General features: G+C 39.9%; 1 protein-coding gene across 8 annotated transcripts in view; it reads left to right on the top strand.

Annotated features, from left to right (window-relative positions):
- Nucleotides 1-20,070, top strand: part of ALPK1 (alpha kinase 1) — a 119,476-nt gene that overhangs the window by 58,657 nt on the left and 40,749 nt on the right. For all 8 annotated transcript variants that reach the window (XM_065907415.1, XM_065907419.1, XM_065907417.1 and 5 more), the window contains 2 exons: nt 6,179-6,358; nt 10,594-10,748. In XM_065907415.1, coding sequence (XP_065763487.1) covers nt 6,238-6,358; nt 10,594-10,748 — 276 coding nt within the window. In that variant the 5' untranslated portion in view covers nt 6,179-6,237. The remainder of the gene's footprint in view (nt 1-6,178; nt 6,359-10,593; nt 10,749-20,070) is intronic.

The following is a 20,070-nucleotide window of genomic DNA, read 5'->3' as shown; positions in this document are numbered from 1 at the left end:
TTTGTAAATAATGTACTTCAAAATAATTATCAGCTAGAGGTTTTTTGGATCTGTGGCTTCGGATTCACAAGAGAAAAACTTTTTGGTCTCTTCCTTGAGGCTGCCTATTTTACATAGACCGTTTTCCTGGAAAGCAGGGGAAGAAGAGGAGAAAACATTTTAGCTCACCCCTATGCTAAAAGTGCAAGCTTTTAGGATCTCAGTTTTATGCAAGGTAGGGGGGTGGTCTCTTCTTATACTGCCCTCCTGGGTAGGGCTTTGGTTTTATTTCCTATCCTCCCACATGCCAAAATAGTGAAAACCGGTTTCAGCTCACAATGTTCGGCAGATATACTCAAGGCAAAGGTTAGCTTCTGTGTTAACTTTCTGGGTTCCAGTTTTTACTTGATTTTTTTGTCTTCTGTGCAGTCTTTCCTCTCTTGCTATTTCACTGATACACTTTAGAGATTTTAACATGCTTCTCCAGTATTATTAGTTGTTTTCAGCAGGAATGTTGGTCAGAGCATAGTCTTCCATACTGCTAGAAGTATAAGTCTACCCTTTAGCTGTTTGGTGGCTTAGAAGTTGGCTTCTCTTCCCTTTTTATGCAGTTTTTAAATGCTAACAAATGTCTGTCATGCAAACATATCCAAACAAGCTACACAGTTGTGTTACACTCCAATCAGATTTTTTTCTCTTTTTATTTACCCATTTCCACCACCAATCGCTTCCCTTGTGGCTCAGCTGGTAAAGAATCCACCTGCAATGCGGAGACCTGGGTTCAATCCCTGGGTTGGGAAGATCCCCTGGAGAAGGGAAAGGCTACCCACTCCAGTATTCTGATCTGGAGAATTCCATGGACTGTATAGTCCATGGGGTCACAGAGAGTCAGACGCAACCGAGCAACTTTCACTTCACTTCACCACCAATCAGCTCAAGAGGTATTATGGTCAGAGGTGACCTGTGGTGTGGCTCAAAAAAGGGTGAAAGTGTGGGAAAGACTGGATTGTCATTGCTAGGGCCTGATAGGAGAAAAACTTATTCCTTTTGTTTTATGTTGGATACCAGAATATATTTTTTCCTAAAAACAATATGATAAATAATTTTGAATGTAGATGAAAAAGATTTTTAGTATAATTATTCATGAGCACATGAATTAAATGAGTTCTGTAAGCTTGCTTGTAAATTTAACCAACCATTCATTGAATTCCAAAGATAATTTAAATTGAGCATTTAGAATACAATCATGTGTGATATGCTTTGTATAGTTAATTTTTTATATATGTATGTGTTATTCCTCTAATTAATTGTAAATTCCCTAATGGTAGAGACCATCTCTTTTACTTCTTTATGCTTCCCCACATCTTCAAGCCTAAGATTCTCACTAGTTGACTTGTCAGTTATTACTGAGGTGGTAGCCAATAGACCATGGAATACCTTTGGAGTTCTTTCATTTTCCCTAATTTATCCCCTAGTAGAGGCACTGATCATACAGTGGAAAAAACCCAAGAATAAATACCAAAAGAAATGGGGCTTTGAATAATTCACTGATTTTCTTCTTTCTAATGATGGCCAACTTGCCGGTTATTCTGTAACTTAGCCACTCAACTAAATTCTTAATCATGGATAAAACTAAAGTATCAATATGCCAAAATCAAATGCAAAATGTATGAACACATAGCCATTTGGCTATATGTATGCATGTGTGTCTTAAATTGTACAATGCTAACTTTGTTATTCTAGATTTGTCTGTTTGCATGTTTCATTGCTTTTTCTGGCCTCTTTCTATTTTATTTTTAAGGAAAAAATATAGGGGACATTAAAATAGAAAAAATAATACATAGATTATAAAAAATTTTGGGAAACATCCATTTTCCAATTTAGAAATAATGTATAACTCATAGAGTGTTGCAGTTCAAGGGGGGAAAAATTGATATGTGTTAAAATTGAAAATGATTCTTTTTATACGTGAAGCTGACCAAAATTTTCAGTGGGACTGTTGCCTGAAGGAAAATTTCCTGGGCTCCAGCCTCTGTTATGTCTAACAATGAACCATACAAATCTAGACAGATGGTTGGATTCCAAAGTGTTTCTCATATTACAGTATTTTCTTCCTATTGTCTCTCCTGAATTCTACAGGGAAAGGGGGAAATGCTGTAACTTTCAAAAAAGTATAAAGAATATCTTCAGTATAGTTTGGAAATTTACAAGTAACAAACATTCATTGTCTTGGAAATCTGTCCTTCCTTTTTAGACATGCTTTCTTGATTAAAATCTGGGTGCTTATGTTGGGCAGTATGATTTATCTTCCTTACTATATTGCTAGAAATAGATGTATTTATGTCTTTTCTTGTCTGTATTCCCTGTCTCAAAGTATGTTAACATCATCCATTCAGTTTTGAGCTATGGTGAGGCAGACATTTGGGACTAACCCTTAACAGCATTCCTAGCCATCCAACACCAAAGCTGCACCTACTCCATAAACAGTTCTCAAATCTGTCCAATTTTATATATTTCTGATGTCATCACTCTAGTCCAGAGTCCTGGTATCTCTCACCTGGATTATTGCAATAAGTACTTAACTGATCTACTTGCTGTTTCCTCCCTGCCCTCAGTACACAAACTATATTCAAAACAGGATGATCATTCCCAAGTGTAAAGCTGGTTGTGTTCCTATTGCTACTAGTAGTTTTCTATGATTCTTGGGTAAGCACAAAATTCCTTGCCTAGTACACAAGGCCTTTAAGAGTCCCTGCTTACCCCTCCAGCATCACTTCATATCAACTTTCTCCTTTTATGTATAGATCAGCCAACCTGACCTTCTTTCATTCCCTCTATACTTCCTTCTACTTTAGTTAGGGCTGTTCCCTACCATTTTAACTTCATTAAGTCCTGTTCCTCTTTCAGAGCTTGATTCAGGCATCACATCCTCCGAGAAGCCCCCTTTAACCCACCCTATCCTTACCCAAATGATTAGGTTAAGTCCTGTTGTTTGCCCTCACAAAAACCATGTATCTTATCTCTCTTTCACTGCACTTAGACAAAGGGAAGAGATTTATGATCCTGTGCATCAGGAATTAGGGTTTCAAGTAAGGAAACAAAAGCAAAGAAGAATATTTAGCAATAACCTAATCTCTAAGATTCAAGCCAACACTTCTAAACCACAGAGGAAAGTATGCATAAAAATATTATATTTCAGGGTTTTGAAAAGAGCCAGGAATTTTTCAGTAAATAAACATCAGATGTTGTTTAGCAATAGACAACCCTGTGTTCCTGAGTATGGAATTTAAGACTTGGAAAGATTTTAACAACTGTTCCTAATCAATCAGCTCAAAATATAGATGAGAAAAATGAATCTCAAAAGTGAATCTCAGAGGTCTCAGGCACAGATAGTTAATGGTAGAGAATGAAATGGAATTAGTCATTGAGCATTATTACATATATGTTTTCCTATTTCTAGTCCTCTTTTCTTCGCTACACATTCTTTCAGCTTAAAATATTAACAGAAACAAAGCAAATAAAATTTATAGTGAAAGACGACTGTCTGCCTTAAGAGGATGATACAGCACCAATAAAACATAACTATAAGCCTTTAGACAAAGGCGTGGTGTGCTAGTAAAATTTTATGTAGTACAGTTTTATTTCTTTGCACATAAGCTCTCATATTTTCTTATTACACTTCTCTTTGGGCTTCCCTGGTGACTCAGACGGTAAAGAATCTGCCTGCAGTGCTAGAGACCTGGGTTTGATCCCTGGGTCGGAAAGATCCCCTGGAGAAGGGAATGACTACCCACTCCAGTATTCTTCCCTGGAGAATCCCATGGACAGAGGAGGCTGGCAGACTATAGTCCATGGAGCCCCAAAGAGTCAGACAGAACTGAGCGACTAATGCTTCTATATGAAGTCCTTAAAAGGGGGAGAAAGGGAATCCCTTTCTTGATTTAACCTAGGACTTGAGGAAAATTAAGTGTCCTACTCACCCATAACTCATTCTGAGCAACATTTGTTCTTAACCTTCTCATCCAGCAACTGCATTTCTCGGTCTCCAGGTAGCTTACCGTTATAGTCACCATCTCCTTTTTACAGGGAATGGTGGAATGGGATATCATTGCCACATGGCCTCTTGCTCACTCTAGTCTGCTAATTAACTCTGACCAGTCATTATTGTTTAGTTCGTTTCATAGAAAAGCAAGTTAATGGGCAACTTGTACCACAGAAACACTGACTTATAAACACTTGAGCTAAAAGGGACACTGAAAACCGGTTAGTCCAACAACCCAATCCAAGCAGGAATACTTTCTGACACATCTTAAACAGAAAAGAAGTTAGATTTATATTTACATTTAAATGCTTCAAGTAACTAATTTCATGACCTCACTTATGTGAATGCTCTTTCAAGTAACAAGAACATTGCATGAAAAACCTCTGCTTGTCTTCTTCAACAAACACATGGCTGTCTTCACGAAACAAGTCTGTCACGTTCTAAAATTTCGCTTTGGCAGTTCCATCTGTGTGAAGTATGTGTGTGTATCTGTTTTAAAACCGAAAGCATAACAATTCAGGTTAGAATGAGAATTACAAAATTTAGATTTCACAGCTTATCCTTCATTTTCTGTTCCTTTTAAGTCATAAAATAGAAAAAAACAGAAAAATGCTTTCTTGCAATTTCAAATTCAAAACCAGCTTCTTAAAGTGAGGATAGTAGAGCACATTTTCCCCAAGAACAACACAATAACTCACCACTTTAATATTTTTAATGATTCCTAAAGCAGTAAATTATTGTGTTGCATGGATCTGCTAGGTGACAGAGGGATTCGAGTCATCCATACATCTGTTGTACTTTCTTCCTTTTCAGATTCTCTTGCATTGATAATAAGATTCTTAGTGCCATACAAGAGTGCCTAAGCCAAATGGCATCTCCACTGTCTATTCTGGCAAATTCAGAAAGAGAATAACTTCCTTTGTTTTGTTTATAATGTACATTTTTTTTAAAGGAAAGCAAAAGGATTTGTTAGCTACTGTGTATAAAATAGATAAACAACAAGGATCTACTGTATGGCACAGGGAATATGTAGATGAAATTGAATCACTTTGCTCTATACCAGAAACTAACACAACATTGTAAACCAACTACACGTGCATGCATACTCAGTCACTTCAGTTGTGTCCATTTCTTTGTGACCCTATGGACTGTAGCCCACCAGGCTCCTCTGTCCATGGGATTCTCCAGGCAAGAATACTGGAGTGGGTTGCCATGCCCTCTTCCAGAGGATCTTCCTGACCCAGGGATCAAACTCGCGTCTCCTGCATTGCAGGCAGATTCTTTACTGCTAAGTCACTGGGGAAGCCCAAATCAACTATACTTCAACTTAAAAGTGATTTGTTAATCAAGAGACTTTTGGGTATTTATTTGTCGGGCATTTTTTATACTGTCAGTGAGTTATTTTGTCCTTGAAATTACCTTGACTGCCATAGCTCATTACAACATACTCATATTTACATAAGAAGTCTCTCAGCTGTATGTGTGTTAAATGGGATGTAAGTAGATCTTATCCATATGATGGATCTAGGAAATTGGATTTTCTGGGATTTCATTTCTCCATTTTATTTGTCAATGTGCCTGGCAGTGAAGAGCTTTAAATTTGGCATCTGTCATTGCCTATTTTGGTCCAAATTATATGATGCTGAATACCACAAAGGATACTGCACAGGGGAAATCAGCAGTGGGTTATGAGAGTGGTAAACTTCATATTACTGTGTGCTTGTGTCTGAATATTAGAACTGTTAGAGACTTTCAGAGAAGCAGAAACTGGTGTGCCACTGGGATCCAGAGGCACTGAAGTGAAGTATGCAGAAGATACATAAATCATAGAGTATATTCATTTCATTTGACTCCATGTGATGCCACTGACTACACTGTGGGTGACCGGGGTCTGCCCCAGGACCCTCTCCCTTCTGCTCTCTGATGCCTTCGAGGTGCTGCCCATCTAGACCAGGCCTGCAATAATTTCACACCCTCCCCTAATAAAGTCCTCAGGGGCTGTCATGTATTTTCATGTGTTTGCTCTATTATCCCTCCCTGCTTGAGTCTTACAGATAATTGATGATGCTTCAGTTAATCATCTTTCCCCTTCTTTTGTTCACCAGGTACCTAAGGCTTGAAGGGGCTCTTTTATTGAGAATCGATGTCTTCTCCTAGGTAATTGATCACCGTAGACCCAGGGACACTTGACTCATCATCAAGAAAGGGTAATCGTCATGAATAATCAAAAAGCTGTAGCTACGCTGCTGCAAGAGTGTAAACAAGTGCTGGACCAGCTCCTACTGGAGGCGTCAGATATGTCAGAGGAGGACAAGAGGGAGGACGAGAGATGCAGAGGTGAGGTCCCAATGGGAGGCACTGGGGGCAGCGGGGAGCAGCAGGTTTGCTCTCCTTTAGCCTGTCTGAACGACACGGTCTCATCTCTGCCCTATTTTTCTTCTCTTGGCAGATGACCACCGAGAGATGAGTGGATTTCTAGGGCATGAATGGGACATGGGCTGCGGGTGGACGGGCAGGGGAGGAAGCCCACTTTGTTGCAGTGAATTGCTGTCAGTTTGAATTTTAAGCTTCAGTAAACATGAGGGCTACAAGAAACAGTTTAGTTCAAGAAGAACAAAGGGTCCAAGTGGGCTGGTGCACGTAAATTTCAATTATTAAAAAATTGAAGCAACTTCTGAATGGTGGTGCATACTTTTGTTTCAAACTAGGTTTTTGTGCCTCATCAGTTTCCATAGACATCTACAGTTTCCACAAATATGTCATGTCACCAGTCCCATCTCTCTTTTTTGACTATCGATTCGTTTCTCATGTTGTATTTACATACCATTTATAAAATAAATTTACTCAAACTAATAAATACTTATTGCATCATTATCAGGATTCGAGAATTTGGCATTTTTGCTCATTCATAGTTTGTACCATACATAGTTTTAGATGAGTCATTGTTTGGGAAATTTCAATCACAAAATCTAGAAAGTTAAAGCAATTCTAATTTCTTCTTTAGCTAGTTTTGGAGAAGCAACCTTCCTTCCTTAGATTTCTTCTTAGCATTCAGATAAATTTCCCTTCATTTCTATCAGGGTATCTCTCTTATGTGCTTTAAATATTTTTCTTTATATTTTTAGTTGACTGCTATTTGTTACAGAAACAAGATTCCCATATAAAAGGCACACTCCCCATCTCTTTTGTTTCTGTTTATTATGTAATGGGAAAATTTTCTAGGAGAGCCTTTTCTCCACATTCTTGTATATAAGTGCATATGTTTTTACAGGGGAACCTTCAGGTGCCTTTAGAAGTCTAATTTTGTGTAACCTGTCAGCCATGCTCTTTTCAAGATAAAATGCCCTGTGTCCAGTTGTTTCAAAACCTTAGTGTTTCCTTTCTTTACTGGCCAGAAACACCAGTGTCTGATTTTGCTCGCCCCAGGGTTGGTCCTCGTTCTCCCCAGGGGCAGTATGTTGTGTTCTGTTATTTCTCCTGAACGTTTTCTCTTCTCCTTTTACTACATCATGTCCTTTGTCCCTTCAGCTTAAATTCCTTTAAGTTTTGTGTTCTCCGTAGTGAAGACTCTGAACCCCTAAGCGGGAAGCATTTTCTTTTTCTTTCTCTTCTCTAGTGCCACAGAATAGGAGAAATAATCAGTTTAGTTCCAGATAAGGCAAATCACGACTGCAAAATCACTCAATTAGCCATGGCCCTCCAGGTAAGCTGCTTGGGGAAGTGAGAGATCAGAGAGGCAAAGGAGGCTCCTGCTCGTCAGGGGCTGACTGCTGGGGTTGGCTGAATCTGATAAACCAATGTGGGAGGAATCCTATGCTGAGCCATTGACAAGCTCGGCATTTGCCCATCGCCACTGCATGTTGCAGGGTCCACCCAAGCCATTGGTGCAGCTGGGCGCGGTCCGAGCACAGAGCCTGTCCCTGGCGTGGCTCCTGAGCGGCTCTAGCTCACGGCTCAGGCTGCCACGGCCACCAATGTTGTCTCCCGCACATGCTCCCAGAGAAAGGCATTAGCACAGGGTCACTTGGGGGGATGGGGCAGCAGGCGGACTCGAACGTTAACACTGGAGGTTTCATTCTTTTCCCTCCTCTCAACCTCATCGTTTTCCCTCAGAAATTGTCCCAGTCAGCATGGGTGACCAGCCTTAGAGACTCTAACCCCCTGAGATAGAGCAGGAACTGCAATCCAAATAGATATATATTTTAAAAACATATTTCAGGGACATCTTTTATTTCAGTATGCCCCACTGGACAATCCACGTCCAGGCATGACCTGTAGGGAAAGAGTGGTATGAGGAGGGAAAAAAAACTATTTATAACAAATGGATTTTCCTCATCACCATGAAGAAAATTTGAAAGTACTTAAAGCTATTTAGTGCCAAAACATAGTGAAATTCTATGAATCCAGAAATCACATTTCTTTTGTCATTTAACTACTCCTTTGACTCCTGAGCTTGACACTCATCGACAGACTGTCCAAATAATTGATCAGAATTGAAATACTTTGGAGAGTGAAAGGGCTCTGTTAACAAGCACACGATGACTACATAGGACTGTCCTAAGCAAACAGAACTGGATAGTCATCCTATTCATGACTATTTAGAAATATCATTTAAGAAATTTTTTCTACATGTACATCAAAAACATTTTCAGAGATTGAAGGTATGTCAGTGGTGGTAAGAAGAGATTGGGGAATCAAGTTGGTCTCCAACCCCCTGTTTTTGCTTTCATTAGAGGAGAGCCATTGCCCAGAGGAGCTTGGTGGTTCTGGGTTACTGAATGGGGCCGGGGGACAATGGATTCAGTGTGATATTTGTAAGTCATGCTTAGGAGCCAGCCCAGATCAGTCATTCATTGACGTAGCCCATGAGTTATCCCCTCAATGCCAAGCAGTCCCTCTCCATCAGGAGGCTTCCTTACATTTTCCCAGTTGGTGGCAAGGCACAAAAAGGCATCAGGAGCCAAGGCAGAGTTAGGTTTTCTCCCTTCTCTTCTTCTTTTTTTTTTATTCTCTCTCATACCTCTTTTGTCTTATTTAGCATATCTCATGTAAACACAAGACTAATCCTTTAACCATCATGGTGTGATTTACAAACACGGTAGGACATGATGCCTGTCTTCTGGAAGCTCACAGTCCACAGTCCAATGAAAGGACAGATGTGGCTAGAGAGCAGTGAGATGGGTGCTGAAAGGAGTGTGCTCCTGTGGGTTTGAGAATACTCCTGAGGAGCATCTCAATTCCACTGGGAGATCATGGCAGGGCTGAAGAGAAGTGGCAATGTCTACACTGAATGCTGAATGGAATCAGCGGGCCTGAGCTTGGTCATTAGACAGTTGAGGCAGGACAATGCCTAATATGAAGACAGGATATACAAAAGCATTAAAGAATTTTGTGTGGAGCAATGTCCTAGTCCATCTTGGTTTTAGCAAAATGGGACTCAACAATGTGGAAGATGAAATGGATAGGAGGAGATAGAAGACAATGAATCAGGCAGGAATTACTGATGATTTAAAGAAATAAATCGATTTTAGGATCCACGGAATTTGATAACCAGTTAGACTCAGGGAGGAAGAGCAAAAAGTCTAGACTGACTTCTGGGTTTCAGACTTGGGTGACTCAGTGAATGGTAGTAGCATTCATCAACAGAGAATAGAGAGGGAAATACAATATTTAGGAAAAAAGGTGATGAGTTCAGTGTTAGATATACTGAGTCTGAGAGACAAGCACTTAAAGATGTATTGCTGGCAGTTGTGTATACAGGTCCATGATCTCATATTCACAACGCTGGTGGTCACATGTGCTTCAGAATTCAGAATATTTTCAAACGTTAGAAAGGGTAGTATGGTGCATATACCCTCTGTTATACTAACACTGCAGTAGAAGCTAGGGGCAGCACCATCAAACATTAAAATTTTCAGGGCAAAATATTGACTGATCTCACCATAGCAAGATTATAAATAAAAAATCTAGTTTCCAAAGCTTTCTAGGTTTCCCAAGTTTGGATAAGAGATTATTGACTTATATTTTTAATTAAATTTGATGTCTCTTAAGAGATTAAATATATCTTCTAAAGTGATACAAGGCTATTTCATAATAAATTGATGTGGGCTTTTTTATATTCATTGTCTATATTCAGACATAGTCCACGGTGAAAGTCTGAGGCGAGGTGAGGTCTTAGAGGAGTAAAAAAGAGATTGATTTGCTGCATTAGCCACAAGCCCAAAATGCCATTCCATCTCAGGCCCTTTCTCATTTTACAGGAAAAATAATATTTCCTTCATTCCTTTCTCTGATTCTTCATGCAGAGACAGTCACTGAAGTGCTTTACTTCCTGCTAAAACCTTTCTTAATGCCTGACTACCCCAATTTACCTGTAGGGCAAAGTAGATGAGAGCCACCCCCTGACAGATAGCTTTTTGCTATTATTCTTTGAGTCAGAACACCAGGTTAGGCCAGCCAGTGAGAAGTAGGGGAAAAAAAATTGTGCCACTGAGGTGCTTCATCATAACATTGGTAACTCAACAACCTTTTCTTCAACTGCAATTTCCTTACCTGAACTCTGACCTTTTCAGCCTCACTCCCCAGCGAGTTAAGAACCCTGATCCAGGAGGCAAAGGAAATGAAATGGCCCTTCGTGCCTGAAAAGTGGCAATACAAACAAGCTGTGGGCCCAGAGGACAAAACAAACCTGCAGGACGTGATTGGCGCCAGCTTGCAGCAGTTACTGGTAGGAAGACCACACCAGCTGTTCCTTGATACCCCCAAGTCAGGCATTTAGCCTCTAATTTTGGTGTAATAGATTAAATTTCTTTGAAGCATAAGACAGCCCCTACCCTTACGGTCAGCTCTGCCAAATTGACTAATGTTGGGGGGGGGGGGGGGAGCTTTTCAAAGAGCTCTGTTTGCCCATAAGATCTTCTGTTGGAAAGGCAAATCAAGTAAAAGTGGAGAAGCGTGGTCAGTGGGCCAATGAGAACCTGTCATGCTGAAATATCTGCATATTCTTGGTGGGCTGGAAGCAGTAGTTTTGATTCCACCATGCTTCATTAGCATTTTCATTTTGAAATGCTACTTTCTAAGAGTTGGGTAACTAAAAAAAATAAACTCAGTCACTATTTCATTCATGTGACTTGGTGTCTAAGCTGTTGAAGCTTGGTATGTCCCTTCCTGAGTCCTGCCTGAAATCCTATTCTCTCCCTATCTCCTCATGATTCACACTGTTTGGGAAGTATTGTCAGTTATTGGCATTATTATTCCTTAACTCACTTAATGGAAATGAATCCAATGGGTACCTCTACCCCAGAGAGGAGAGAGCCTCAAGAATAACATGAACTCTGATTGGAGCTCAGATTTCAGGCTTAGGTTCTGGGGATGCTTCCATAAGTGCCGATTTGCTTTTTGATAGTGTCCCCCCATCACATTCTCTAAGAAGAGGCTCTGTTAGCTTGTATTTTTTTTTTTTTACATAAAATACAGACATTTGCATGGAGACCAAGCATTACAAGTGATGATAAGCTCTTAAAATTTTTATTTTATTGGTTTACATGGGAATGTGTTTGGGGGTCATCCCAAAATAAATGTATAAATAGACATTATCTTTGTCTATCAAAACAAAAATCCAGAAAGACCCCCCTGATCTTTGGAGACTTCAGTGAAACAGTAACCTCCTCATCAATATTTCCCACCCTCCAAAAAACAGACTGAATTTAAACAGACTGAGGACCACAGGCAAAGGAAAGTGAATACTTTGAACAAATCTGGTGGTGAGCCAAGGTTTTTAAATAAGTGTGCCTGTTATTTGTGGAGAAGTGGAATGGAAAACAATTATAGTGTATATATCATTTTGGGTTTATAGTATGCTTATATGTGCATCATCTTATTTAATTTTCAAAATAGCCCTCCAGTGATTATTCATTATCATACCCATTTTGCAGATGACAAAGTTAAGGTACAGGGAGATTAACTTTCTCATGGGAACAGATTAGTGAGTGGTGAAGCTGTGACTCAGCTCCTTCCTCTGTCCTACTCCAATTCTCCCTCCAGAAGCCCCAAGGGGTGAACTTGAGAGCCCAGGTGGGAACCCTGAAACTTGTTTACTCTAGTGCAAGCTGTAGGCTGTAACTTTCCGCAATGATGGAAATGTTTTATATTTCTGTTGCCCGATACACTAGGCCCTGCCCTTGTGTGGCTGTTGAGCACCTGAAATGTGCTAGAATGACTGAAGAACTGAGTTTTTAGTTTTATTTCATTTTTAAAATGAACTTCTACATACATACTTCCATGTGGCTAGGCTACTATTTAATTAGATGTGCTCAGTTTCTCAGCTTTGGCCAACTCTTTGTGACCCCATGGACTGTAGCCCTCCAGGCTCCTCTGTCCATGGAATTCTCCAGGCAAGAATACTGCAGTGCTTTGCCATTTTTCTTCTCCAGTTGCCATTTCCTTCTGCACTAATTGGATAGTGCAGCCCAAAAGCAGTGCTGCTGTAAGTTAGACTTCCAAACAACAGCACTTAGTATCACCCAAAAACTGGCTCAGATTCTTGGGCCGTATACTACTCTTACCAAATGAAAAACTCTCCGGGTGAGGGTCTAGCAATCAACATAGACAAGCCCTTCGGATGATTCCGATGCATGTTAGAGTTTGCGAATGACTGTTGGAAAGAGAACAGGGTGACGATTGATAGGACAGCTCAAATAAGTCCATTAGGCTGCTTTAGCCCATAATGTGTTTAAACTGGGAGCTTTTTGAACTCTGAGCATCATTTTCTTTAGCTTACCCAGGAAGCTATAAATTAAAGACAGAGAGCCTGAACAAAAATGTGAGAGGAGAAGGGCTTTGAAAGCCCTGTGTGCGTCGGCCAGTGGCATATAAGCACTATCTATATAAGGCTTCCGAGGAAGGTGAGAGCGTGGTGGCTTCACAGAGGAAGTGACCCCTGCTTCGACCTTTGAGGCTTAGAAAGTTCCTCGGGATTTCCAGCATAGACTGAGATGCAAGCACATCCCTGTGACCAGGGTTTTACGCCCTTCATTCCATTCACGCTTACTAGATCGCCCTAGGTGCATTCAAAGCTGGTAGTGACATTGACCGAAAAACTGAAAATGGTGTTTTAAAGTCTTGCTGCCTTTGGGGGTTAATGTGAGTTAAGAGACAAGCTGCTCATCGTTCTTGACTGTTTCAGGAGCCCATTCATTATTCCTTCTACTTTCCCTCTATATATTGCACAGATATCACAATTGGGGGAGCATAAAGTCACAGAGAATTTAAGAAATTTATGCCCTGCTCACAAGGTCACTCAGGGGCAGCTCTAGGAATCAGCCCATTAGGCTGCTTTAACTCATAATGTGTTTAACCTGGGAGCCTTTTGAATGCTGAGCATCATTTTCTTTAGCTTACCCAGCAAGCTATAAATTAAGCAACCACACCTCCCAAAGAGTCTTGAGATGCTTTCTTATTGTGTCAGACCCCAAGTGCACAATGCTAAACCACTCTGTTTTGTAAATACGGAGAACTGTAGTGCTATCTTAGCTTGTCAAAAGTATCACAAGGAAATTCCATGATTTGTTTTTGTCCCGTTATCCACTGGTTTCAATATCACATTTTACCAAGGCTGGAAGGACATGTTATTATAATAATAATTAATTGTGAGATTCTATTCTTACATAAATAAAGGTTGCTGAGTTTTTTTTTCAGTTATCTCTTCTTACAGTTTTTTTCGTAAATATAAATTTCCACGATACTTTTATGCCTTGAAACGAATCCTTCTCATAAAAAATTTCCCTTCCATTTTAAAAATTAGCATTACATTTGGAGTGTAAACACTCTCTTTAATTCCACAGATAACAGAGCAAAGTTAAGCGTGAAACTGTGCTGAGTGCCTGAGTTGGTAAAATGAAGGGTCATTTCTAATGTTCCTCACTTAGGTTTAACTTAATTAGCAAAAAAATCATGTGTTTTGTGCTCTGTTTTCTGTTCCACAGCCTCCTCTGTTTCCTCCTTCGCCTACTTTCCCATCCCCCCCCCCATCTTTTCTCCTTTGCTGTGTGGCCACAGACAGAAATTTATGGCAGGGGCCAACCTCCTTTACCCTCCACACAAAGCTTGCTGACTTGAGAGAGTTTGTCCTCTCTCTCCCTGAAAAAACACCTGCAGTACGCTCCCCGAGAAACCTGGAGAGATGGGAGATTAATGCGGCTGTGATAGCCGGTCAGTGTTTTGGGTATTATGCCCTCTCCCCAGGTAGATGGGTGTTTTCCGAGATGATACCAATTATTTATTGCTGAAACATCTGTTGATAACTGCAGCTGCCCTTGTGAAACAAAGCCCATCGCAGGGTCACAGGCTATAGGGACGTACAATCTTACCTCATGCTAGTTTGAGACTATTCAGCAACACCCTGAAGTCCGTGGGCTACCGTCATCTGTAGTGTCTCATCGTGCCATAGAAAATACTTTGTAAACATTGCCCTACCCTGCCCTAGAAGCTTTGAAGTATTATTTCATCTTCATCGGTAATTTATATTCCAGTGCCATTGTACGGTGGGAAAAAGAGGGGGAACCTTTTTTGTTTTCTATCTAATTGTATATCCCCTGACACTTTGACCTGTATTATTAGTATTAGTCAGAAAAAGGATTTTCTCCCTCTCTTATTTAAAAATAAAATTTCAAGGGAAAGTAAGCGCTCCTTCAGCTCCTTTCACTCAAAACAATGTTTACACTCTGAGAGGGAAAGATGAAAAGCACAAGCAATTTTTTTCAAGTATCCGAGAAGGGCATTTCAGTTTTTGAAAGAGAACAGTAAGGCCCTTATAAATATCATTCAGAAAAACCTTTGATGGATTTTTCAAAAAGTATTGAACGCTTTTAGCGTTAGCTTCTGTTTAGCTTGGTTTGGGTGGACACAGCAAAATTCTAACTAGTAAAACTGTCCTTGCTCGTGAGATGCCAAGATACAAAGGCCCTGGCCTCCATGTGATTGCCAACTTTTGTGATTTCTTCAGTAACTTGTACACTCCTGACAAGGACAATGTCTACATAATTTAGAGAAGATGTGAAAAGAAAACTTCTGAAAGGGAGATTACGGGCATGTCTGGATTTGCATGTCAGTGGCAGTTGGGAGAAGATGGGGTTGCCAGGCCAAGACTTGTTTCATAGACTGTGGCTTTGAGCATTCCCTGCAAATTTGGGGGTCCTAGTGCTGGGAGGGACTGGCCTCTCCCCAACTCTACTTCTGTGGGGGAGGAAACCTGAGTTTAGTGCGGCACCTCTGTAAGGAGACCCACTGCAGTCTTCACAGGCTGGCTCACTAGTACAAGGAGATGAAGCAGGCTCAGAATGAGGATTTTTTTTTTCACTTCCTTTTCAACTTTACAACCACGAAAATGGGTAATCTGATAACCTTTATTCAGCAGACATTTTTGGAAATATCTGTGCTACCTTGCAGTAATTTTAAGAGAGATTAAAAAAAATGATTACTGGTTTTCTTGTGCTAATATGGTTGGAAAATGTTTGTGAGTGGAGTTTGATAAATTTAGCTTTCAGAATATTTTTTAATAAGTCTCTTTAGATATTCTGGGTGCCTTTAAGTTGATATTTTAGATTTTGAACTACTTAAAATATTAAACGGTCAAGAATTAAAACATGAATAAATGTAAGAATTGCTCGTCACAAGATTTCAGGGAAATATTTTGAAAGTCTAGTGTGAGTAACCTGGGAGCAGAGAGGTGAAAAAGGGCCTTTAGCAAAAGATAACTAAAGTATGAATTTATTAGAAAATGAAATGTCAAGTCAAAGAAAGATATGCAGCGTATGAAGACTAGGTAAGAGGGTGAGATGCTTTCCATGGGAACAATAAAATTTCTTCCATGAATAAGTTCTGGGTTAAAAGAGCATCTTAAAAATCATTTTAAAAGCATTTATTTCAGATAACAGTTTTCATATTAATAATAGAGAACTCAATACCCATAATAGATATAGATACATTTGGGATTATGATTTGTTCAGCAACTGATTTTTCTCAAATGAGGTTTTCATCTTTAACTATGGCCTTGGGGTTTTAATAACTAAAATGTTCTTCATCAGAATGCAAAAAGCAAAGTGAATATAAACTGTATATTTGTTCATTCATTCAGTAAAACTTTACTGAGTGTTAACACATGCCAGGCATTGATATAGATCACCCAGAGTAATGTAAGAAATAGAAGACCTAATTCATGTTCTGGAAAAACTGCAAGAAGGGATAGGGCAACCCTTTGTCAAAAGTTTGCTTATTGGCATGGTCCCTTCCATTTACTGAACACCAAATGTGTGGCAGGTACTCAACACATGCTCTTCTAATCCCTACAAACTTGGCCATATGACCCACCCTACCATTGAAAGGTAGATTAGAAGTGATGACGTATCTCAGTCCCAAGCAGTATAAGCCATTGTGTAGTTCAGCAGTTGGAAGCTTTCATTTGCTTCATAAACAGGAGAAGGGCTACTCCCTCAGTCTGGATCCTGGAAAGGGGCAGAAGCAAAGCCTCAGAGTTGGATCCAAACTGCACCCAAATGTGAAATACAAATAGCCACCAAAAACTTTACTATTATAGGCCCTGAAATCTGGGGGTTATCATAGTTTTCTCAAGTGTTATGGGTTGATTTTTTTTTCCCATCAAAATACTTTGAAGTTCTAACTCTCAATGCTTCAGAGTGACTTTATTTGAAAATAGGGCCATTCAGTTCAGTTCAGTTCAGTCACTCAGTCATGTCTGACTCTTTGCAACCCCATGGACTGTAGCTTGCCAGGCTTCCCTGTCCATCACCAACTCCCGGATCCTACTGAAATTCATGTCCATTGCATCAGTGATGCTATCCAAATTCATCCTCTGTTGTCCCCTTCTTTTCCTGCCTTCAATCTTTCCCAGCATCAGGGTCTTTTCCATTGAATCGGTTCTTCACATCAGATGGCCAAGTATTGAAGTTTCAGCTTCAGCATCAGTCCTTCCAATGAATATTCAGGACTGATTTCTTTTAGGATGGACTGGTCGGCTCTCCTTGCAGTCCGAGGGACTCTCAAGAGTCTTCTCCAACACCACAGTTCAAAACCATCAATTCTTCGGTGCACAGCTTTCTTTATAGTCCAACTCTCACATCCATACATGACTAGTGGAAAAACCATAACTTTGACTAGATGGACCTTTGTTGGCAAAGTAATGTCTTGGCTTTTCAATATGCTGTCTAGGTTGGTCATAACTTTCCTTCCAAGGAGCAAGCATCTTTTAATTTCATGGCTGCAGTCACCATCTGTAGTGATTTTGGAGCCCCAAAAATAAAGTCTGAGACTGTTCCCATTACAGATGTAATTCGCTCAGATAAGGTCATACCGGAGTAGGATGAGCCCTTAATTCACTCTGACCTTATTGGAAGAAAGCCATGTGAAAACACAAAGATGAAGAGAGAATGCCATGTGATGGCAGAGGCAGAAGGTTATGCAGGTTGAGGTTATATAGCTACAGACCAAGGAATACCAGGGATTTCTGGCAACATCAGAAGCTGAGAGAAAGGCATGGAACCTTAGCAGAGCATGACTCTACGGAAACTTTGATTTCAGACCTCTAACCTCCAAAATTTTGAAATAGCACATCTCTATGTTGTAAGCCACTCCATTTGTGGTACTTTGTTATGTCAGCCACAGGAAACTAACACACCAAGTGAAAGCTGGCTTGTGCACATGTAGGATATGAGGAAGCAAGAAGTCTCTCAAATGGCTTCAAGATTCTTAGCATGTCATCTTATATCCCTACAGGAAGGAAGGTGAAATAAATCACAGTTAAGAACAGAATTTGTTCCAAAGAATGTTTCAATAAAAATAGTTTCTACAAGAAAAAAAAAAATGTAGGTTCTAGTATCTACTGTATTATATCATCCCTAAACATGACTGGAGAAAGTAGATTGGAGAAAACATATCACAATACAACAGCCCACTAAAAATCTCTATTTGCATGTTCCAGACAGCTCCACCCCAATAGGTCAAAACCTGAACTCCTCATCTCCCTGCTCCTTTTCCCTCCACCAATCACATTTTATCCTCCTCCAGTGGCCACATGTAATTAAACGTTACCATGAGCCACCCAGTCACCCAGATCAAGACTTAGGAATCATCTTTAACTCTATCTTCACCCTCAACTCTCATATCTCATTGGTTATCACATCCTCCTGATTCCCCCTTAAATATCTCTCAAGTACATCTTCTTCAACCCTACTGCAGCTATTCTGGTTCAGACCCTGTCATCTCTTTCCTAGATCATATCCAACTCCTCTCCCTATCTAGTCATGTCTCCTGTATCATAAGGATAGTAAGGTTATGCTGCGGGAAAAAAAATCCAAATAACTCCAAAATTTTAGGGGCTTAAAGTAAATAAAGACTTGTTCCTTGTTCTTCCTTTGTGTCCATCTGAGGGGACAATGGGGGGAGCTCAGCCTTATGTCACTCTTCCTCAGGGACTCAGCTTCCTGGAATGCCTATCATTTAAAATATTGCTGAGTGCTATGGCAGGAAGAAATTGTGACTTGCATAGTGGCTCTTAAATATTTTCATACAGAAGTGGCCATTGGTCAGGATAAGCCATGCAGTCACACCTCACGTCAAGGAGCCAGGGAAACACAGTTTACCAAGTGCGCAGAAGGAGGAGACCCAGAAATAGATGGGTGGACAGTCCCCATTATTGCCATGGCTCCACAAGCTTTCTCTGCACTGTAACCAAAGCCATCTTTCTAATATTGTAATCTGACAGTTTTTCTTGCTTAAATCTTTGGTGTGAGGGCGGGGGAATCTCAGTTAATTTAGAAATAATAAATAACATGTATACTTTACAAAAACACCTAAAGCTAATCCTGAACAATAAAATCTAAATAAATTTGGATGAACATTTTTATTAAAGTGGTTGGATTACAAGTTAATTTTTATATATTTCTTTAATTCCATAATAGACATCTTTTACTATTATTTTTAAAAAAATTGAGAGAAAGAGAAAAGCATATGTTGTCCAGTTGTCCTTAAATCTAAATAGGATCAAATATTCAAAAACCTAAGTAAAGATAGTAAGGTAATGTGCATCACTTCTCTAAAAGCAAAAACAAATACTTAACTCAGATTCTAATGGAAAAGCTTATGCCATTAATTAAATGACATCGACCATGCATCTTTCCACTAATAAAATGAGGATTCAAAATGCAATGTTCTTGTTTCTGAATCTTTCCTTTTCCCATTTGATGGCCTGCTATAAGCTAAGTTCTCCTGTTAAGTTTTTGAAGATCATTTTAGCACATATGTGTGCATACACATACAGACACCTATGGAATATACATATATATCTATATAATTGATATTCATAATACAAATTATTTCTTTATTGACAGATAGAATACCAAAACTGGAGGGAAATTTTGTTGTTCAGTTGCTTAGTCATGTCCAGCTCTCTGAAACCCCATGAACCGTGGCGCACCAGGCTCCCTATCCTTCACTATCTCCCATAGTATGCTCAAACTCATGTCCATTGAGTCGGTGATGCCATCCAACCATCTCATCCTCTGTAGCCCCCTTCTCCTGCCCTCAAACTTTCCCAGAATCAGGATATCTTTCATGAGTTGGTTCTTTGCATCAGGTGGCCAAAGTATTGGAGCTACAGCTTCAGCATCAGTCCTTCCAGTGAATATTCAGGGTAGATTTCCTTTTGGATTGACTGGTTTGATCTCCTTTCTGTCCAAGGCACTCTGAAGAGTCTTCTTCAGCACCACAGTTTGTAAGCATTAATCCTTTGGCATTCAGCCTACTTTGTGGTCCAGCTCTCACATTCATACTTGACTACTGGAAAATCCATAGCTTTGACTATATAGACCTTGTTTGTCAAAGTGATGTCTCTGCTTTTTAATACACTGTCTAGGTTAGTCATAGCTTTTCTTCCAGGGAGGGAAATTTAAAGGTCATCTATTTCAAGCCCATCATATGATAGATAGGGAAATGAAACCCAGAGAGAGTAAGAAGTGACTTGCTGTAAGTTACACCCC

This window comes from Muntiacus reevesi, chromosome 16, assembly GCF_963930625.1.
Source record: "Muntiacus reevesi chromosome 16, mMunRee1.1, whole genome shotgun sequence".
Taxonomy (NCBI): domain Eukaryota; kingdom Metazoa; phylum Chordata; class Mammalia; order Artiodactyla; family Cervidae; genus Muntiacus; species Muntiacus reevesi.
The sequence above is the reverse complement of the archived record's forward strand: the minus strand, read 5'-3'. Positions and strand labels throughout refer to the sequence as shown.